Source organism: Hipposideros armiger, unplaced genomic scaffold, assembly GCF_001890085.2.
Source record: "Hipposideros armiger isolate ML-2016 unplaced genomic scaffold, ASM189008v1 scaffold_654, whole genome shotgun sequence".
Taxonomy (NCBI): domain Eukaryota; kingdom Metazoa; phylum Chordata; class Mammalia; order Chiroptera; family Hipposideridae; genus Hipposideros; species Hipposideros armiger.
The window spans coordinates 323,214-329,990 of record NW_017732004.1 but is presented as its reverse complement, the minus strand read 5'-3'; the positions used below and the strand labels follow the sequence as shown (position 1 = coordinate 329,990).

Genomic DNA, 6,777 nt, shown 5'->3' with positions numbered 1-6,777 from the left:
AAACGTAAATATTGCAGGAAAGCAGTCCACGTTAACATTTTAAAATGTAATTTGTGCTTAATTTCAACTATAACTACCAGTTTTTAAAAAACCACAAAAAAATTGAAGCAACTGTTCTACAGGCAGCATGCTTGTATTTTTTGTGCACACATGTGTGCAAACAGTGCAGGACTGTACTAGATGAAAATTTTACATAATCTATCATTCAGCTTTCTATGTAACAAACTGTTCAACGTTTAAAACGACGTGCAATCATTTTAATCAAAATTCACTTGCACCCTATTTGGTATGAAAAGGGAGTGGAAAGACCATTTGCAGAAGGAGGAGGAGTTGAGCAGTCCCAAGGTGGAGCTGTCTCCTGTGTTCAATGACACTGGCAGATTAAAGCGCTCTGATGGGAAGGGCTTAAAGGCTGAGTCAAAAGCCAAGAAGTCTCTTTATTTACGCCTACCTCCCAGCCCTTGGCAAACTGAATAATAACAAACTGAGCTAACAAGAAAGACTAGAAAGAGAGGCAAGAGGACATTGCTGCAGCTTGGATCTACAACCTATGAGAGCAAGAGTGACCAGTCCCAGCTCTGTGAAACATCTTGTTTATTTACTGCATTCAGCAGTTTGCAAATGGTTAACTATATGCACAAAAGTCAGCATAGCTGTGAAGTACGCCGTGAATTTTAATTGGGGAAGAAAAAAAAAGACAACTGCTTCAGGAGGATCTAGTCTGCACTCTGCTTGAAATATTCTCAATGAAATGCTCAGCATTTTGTCTTGGACCAGAGGTTTTCACTTTGTAAAGTGATGGGACTTGCCAAGAAGTGATATTTCAGAAGAAAGTACGCGGTGGTTAGTGTTTTCTTTTTTAATAAAGAAACTGAATTTACTTTGAACATCTCTTCCAGCTGTGCATTGCACATAACATCAGGAGGAGTCTGCTTCACAGGTAAGATGAATGTTTCCAGGCTTTTCTGATCCCCGTTTTTGCCTTATCCTAAAGTGATCAAATGTATGTGTCTGCCCTTTAAAAACAATAAGTTTGCATTAAAGGATGCCCAGTTTTACCCTTGCTCCTTGGCACTACTAATGCTGTATCAGATGCCTGCTTTCTCTGAGCAGCAGAACAGCTGGCTGGAGAGAAGAATAAATACAATAATATGCCACTATATCTTTCACAGCGTGCAGTTTGTTACTAGAAACTAAACACGCGTGCTTTCTGACAAAAAGAGCAGTCCCAAATGTCACTGTTAAAGTTAAACATAAGCAGAATATTAAAAGGTTTTTTGTATTTTATAGACTATTTTTATTATTTTCTGACACAAAAATATGCAATTTCTAAAAATATGTGAGTGGAAATTTTTGACCTCTTTAATATTGTATCAGGTATTGTCAATAAGGAACTACTCTGAAAAGATTAGAAATTGTTCTTAGGACATTCTGAAGAGCATAAAATGCATATAAGATTTAAAAAATCATGAGAGATAATCATCTGGAATTAATTTACTATTTTCTCAAGATGCAGTGTCTAGTGAAATGAAGAATATTCTTTCTTGGTAATTTAGGGAAAAGTACTTTTAGTGTTTGTGGAGTCTAATCCACAAGTTGAAAACTTCAACTACAAGTTGCTTCCTTCTGAGCACAGTGCTCAGGGCTGTTAAAATCAAACTATTTCCCTGTGGAAACGTCCAATCGGCTAACTTTTCCTTTATATAGAAAGGCACTATATTGTTTTATTTCTTTAGTTACCTTTTACCTTTCAAAAACTTTAGAGTATACATGTTATGCATAAAACAATGTATTTTTATGGAATAAACGTTTATTTTTAGGATTATTGATTGGATCCTGGAATGTTTTATCTGAAAGTGAATTTTAATTAGATTCAAAGTTACTGTTTACATTCCATCTTGAAAAATGAAAGTAGTTACCATTTTGGAAATGTGAGTAGTTCTAAGATGTGGTGTTTGTTTACCTTTCAATTTAGTTGATATAAATTGAAGGTACAATGTTTAAAGAAGGGAATAAAAATAGATACCACGAGAGTGATGCGTTTACCTTGTCATTGCTGTAATTTCAGTTACAATAGTTTTTAAATTTGCTGTTTCAGATGTATGTCTTAAAATTTTAAGGACCCGGGCTATGTGATATCCTGTTTGTCATTTTTTATTTAGCAAATTAGAGATATCCTCAACTATTTTAGTGTGATGCAGTTTGTTTCAGAGTTCCTTTTTTATGACTTTAAGCCTTATACTAAAGGAGATCAACTGCTTAATTATGTGATGATATTCAGTACCTAAAGCCTATTTCAAGACTTCATTAAGAAGTCATTTGCTAGAAGCTTATCTGAGGCATTGTTCATTCCTTTATAATAACCAGAAATGTGTATTAAAGATATTTTTTCTTCTTTATTTTTTATGATGTTAACCTTATTCATCACAATTTAAAATTTGTAGGAAATATCCTACCTCTAGAAAGTCAATATAAAGTGTGACACAAATGAAATTTAAATGAGCACTCTTAATCATATATATCAAATACTATTAGGTTTAAAAGAAAGTGCCCTAGACAGCACAGTTAAAACAAAATTTTTTATAGTGTTCTACTTTATTACACGATCAGAGACATATTTTCCTGAAAGACTTTAATAAATAATGACATTAACAATTATCTTGAGCCAAATTCAAAGCAGGTTAAAGCACAGACACAATTACTAGATGTAATATTATGACATCAAGTTCAAAAATACAGTTTAAGAAATGCATAACACACATATGTACATACGTGATTTCTAGCTATCATTTTTGCATTCCCTACAGTTTTCTCTATTTCTGGCTAACACCTGCATATTGTCTTATACTTTAATCCTTCAGCCTTAGATTCATCTACTTTGTGATTTAAAAAAAGTCAAGGTCTTTTCAAATATGCATCTTTGCATCATATTAAAGCATCAATTGTCCATTTATCCAGCACCTCTCTCATCTCTTAAAATGCAGTTTATTTGGCAGATGTAAACATAACTAATGATATAATATTTTAAATTCTCCTTGATCTACATTTTATAATTTGATCACAATGCAAGTTTAAAGTAAGCGAAAACACACCAATCATCATACTGGAAAAGAAGTGAAAGACAATGTATCTGCAGCAAAGTAGTCATATTTTCAGAGTAACCAATAATTTTGTTCCTACAGGAAAACCTATCATTTTGAAAGTGTCAGATTCATTTCCCCCTTGCTCTTGTCTGCTAAAGCCCATTACTATTGCATTTTATTTTACAGAATCAGATTCTATCACATGACAACATGAAGCTGTGGACCCATCTCTTATATGCATCTCTCCTTGCCTGTATATCTTCACAGTCCCAATCTCCAATGTCCTCAGCCAGAGGTGCTTGTGATTCTGTTTGCAATTGTGAGGAAAAAGATGGTACTATGCTAATAAATTGTGAAGAAAAAGGGATCAAGACATTATCTCAAATAAGTGTGCCACCATCACGACTTTTTCACTTAAGTTTGTTAAATAACAGCTTGACAATACTTCACACAAATGACTTTTCTGGGCTTACCAATGCTATCTCAATACACCTTGGATTTAACAATATTGCAGAAATTGAGACTGGTGCATTTAATGGTCTTGGCCTTCTTAAGCAACTTCATATCAATCACAATTCTTTAGAAATTCTTAAAGAGGATACCTTCCATGGACTAGAAAACCTGGAGTTTCTACAAGCAGATAATAATTTTATTACAGTGATCGAACCAAGTGCCTTTAGCAAGCTCAACAGACTTAAAGTGTTAATTTTAAATGACAATGCTATCGAGAGTCTTCCTCCAAACATATTCCGATTTGTTCCTCTAACCCATCTAGATCTTCGTGGAAATCAGTTGCAAACATTGCCTTATGTTGGTTTTTTAGAACACATCGGCCGAATATTGGATCTCCAGTTGGAGGACAATAAATGGGCTTGCAACTGTGATTTACTACAGCTAAAAATTTGGTTGGAAAACATGCCTCCCCAGTCTATAATTGGTGATGTTGTATGCAATAGCCCTCCAGGTTTCAAAGGAAGCATCCTCAGCCGACTGAAAAAGGAATCCATCTGTCCCACTCCTCCATTGTACGAAGAACACGAGGACCCTTCCAGATCATTACATCTGGCAGTAACGTCTTCAATAAGTGATAGTCGTATGTCCGTCAAAACCACATCCCTTTTAAAACCACCCACCAAAGCACCAGGTTTGATACCTTATATTACAAAGCCATCCACTCAAATTCCAGGACCCTACTGTCCTATTCCTTGTAACTGCAAAGTACTATCTCCATCAGGACTTCTAATACATTGTCAAGAACGCAATATTGAAAGCTTATCAGATCTAACACCTCCTCCCCAGAATCCTAGAAAGCTTATTCTAGCAGGGAATATTATCCATGCATTAATGAAGTCTGATCTAGTGGAATACTTCACGTTAGAAATGCTTCACTTAGGAAACAATCATATTGAAGTTCTCGAAGAAGGATCATTTATGAATCTAACAAGATTAGAGAAGCTCTATCTAAATGGTAACCATCTGACCAAATTAAGTAGAGGCATGTTCCTTGGTCTCCACAATCTTGAGTACTTATATCTTGAATATAATGCAGTTAAAGAAATATTACCAGGAACCTTTAACCCAATGCCTAAACTTAAAGTCCTCTATTTAAATAACAATCTCTTACAAGTTTTACCACCACATATTTTTTCAGGAGTTCCTCTAACAAGGATAAACCTTAAATCAAATCAGTTTACTCATCTACCTGTAAGTAATATCTTGGATGACCTTGACTTACTGACCCAGATTGACCTTGAGGACAACCCCTGGGATTGCTCCTGTGACCTGGTTGGATTGCAGCAATGGATACAAAAATTAAGTAAGAACACAGTGACGGATGACACCCTCTGCGCTTCTCCAGAGCACCTAGACAGAAAGGAATTAAAAGCACTAAACAGTGAACTTCTTTGCCCAGGTTTGGTCAATAACCCATCCCTGCCAACTCAGACTAGTTACGTAATTGTCAGTACTCCTACAACCTCAACTACAGCAGATACTATTTTCAGATCACTCACTGATGCTGTACCACTATCTGTTTTAATATTAGGACTGCTGATTGTGTTCATAACCATTGTGTTCTGTGCTGCAGGGATAGTGGTTCTTGTTCTCCACCGCAGGAGAAAATACAAAAAGAAGCAAGCAGATGAGCAGATGAGAGACAGCAGTCCTGTGCATCTTCAGTATAGCATGTATGGCCATAAAACAACTCACCACACTACTGAGAGACCCAGTGCATCACTCTATGAGCAGCACATGGTGAGCCCCATGGTCCATGTCTATAGAAGTCCATCCTTTGGCCCAAAGCATTTGGAGGAGGAAGAAGAAAGAAATGAGAAAGATGGAAGTGATGCAAAACATCTCCAAAGAAGTCTATTAGAACGGGAAAATCATTCCCCACTCACAGGGTTAAATATGAAGTACAAAACAACAGACCCATCGACTGAATTTTTATCCTTTCAGGATGCCAGTTCATTATACAGGAACATTTTAGAGAAAGAAAGAGAGCTTCAGCAACTGGGAATCACAGAATACCTAAAGAAAAACATTGCTCAGCTCCAGCCTGAGATGGAGGTCCATTATCCAGGAGCTCACGAAGAGTTAAAATTAATGGAGACATTACTGTACTCAAGGCCAAGGAAGGTATTAGTGGAACAGACTAAAAATGAGTATTTTGAACTCAAAGCTAACTTACATGCTGAACCTGACTACCTAGAAGTACTGGAGCAGCAAACATAGATGGAGAATTTGAAGGCTTTGGCAGAAATGCTGTGATTCTGTCTTAAGTCCAAAACCTGTAAATAAGTGCCTTACATGAGTGTGTCATCAATCAGAATTTAAGCACAGCAGTATTCTTATTGAAAAAAAAAAAAGATAAAAGAAAAAGAAACTCAGGGATCATTGGGAGAAGCCATTGCATTGTCTTTAGGCAATTTTGTCTGTCCCCAGTAAGATCAATCCTTGCATGGAAATAATTCAAGGATGATAGTAATATTTATCAAAACACTTAAATGTGTTTCACAAAAGCCCTCTTGCACATCTAAAAGGGTTTAATATTTAAGCAACCCTAATCTTCTTAAATTACTTTACCCAAGCATTAAATATAATTGGATTTTGTCATTTAAAAATTATACCATTTATGTAGTTATAATATACAAGGAATATATTGTTTATATAACCTGTATGTGTACTGCAAAATGTAAATTGTCAAATGCACCTAATTTTCTTGCAATAAAGACAAAAGAAACTGGATCTTTAAAATTATAAATAATAATAGTAAGAAAAATTACTTACTATTACTTATAATTACTTATATTACTATATAGTTACTGTATAATTACTATAATTACTTATAGACTATGAGTGGCCCAAATATTTAAACATTTGATGATTAAAAAAAAATGACACTGCTATGCTTTCCAAATTTAAAAATAAGAATGATTAAGAGTTCAGGTTGAATAGATAGGCAAACTTTTTGGATAACCTGCACATTTTGTGTAGACAATCTTATTGTCAATGCTGCTGTGAACTAAGGTATGTCATTTGTGCTCAAAGTTTAATTCTTAGTCATGAGATATTTTTTAAATGCTACTGAGATTCAACTGTAAATATGATTAGTGCATCTATTAAGTTTAATTTCTTTCATAGCATTAATCCTTTGTAAATTCAAATGACCGTGATAGAAATATGTTTCTTGTGG

At 35.0% G+C, this 6,777-nt stretch overlaps 1 protein-coding gene across 1 annotated transcript; it reads left to right on the top strand.

The window, feature by feature from the left end:
* The first annotated feature begins 386 nt into the window (after positions 1–386).
* SLITRK6 (SLIT and NTRK like family member 6) lies at positions 387–6,388 on the top strand. The gene is made up of 2 exons (XM_019626042.1): positions 387–940; positions 3,270–6,388. The coding sequence occupies exon 2, from the start codon at positions 3,294–3,296 to the stop codon at positions 5,814–5,816; it is 2,523 nt and encodes an 840-aa protein (XP_019481587.1). The 5' UTR covers positions 387–940; positions 3,270–3,293; the 3' UTR covers positions 5,817–6,388.
* The last annotated feature ends 389 nt before the right edge of the window (positions 6,389–6,777 follow it).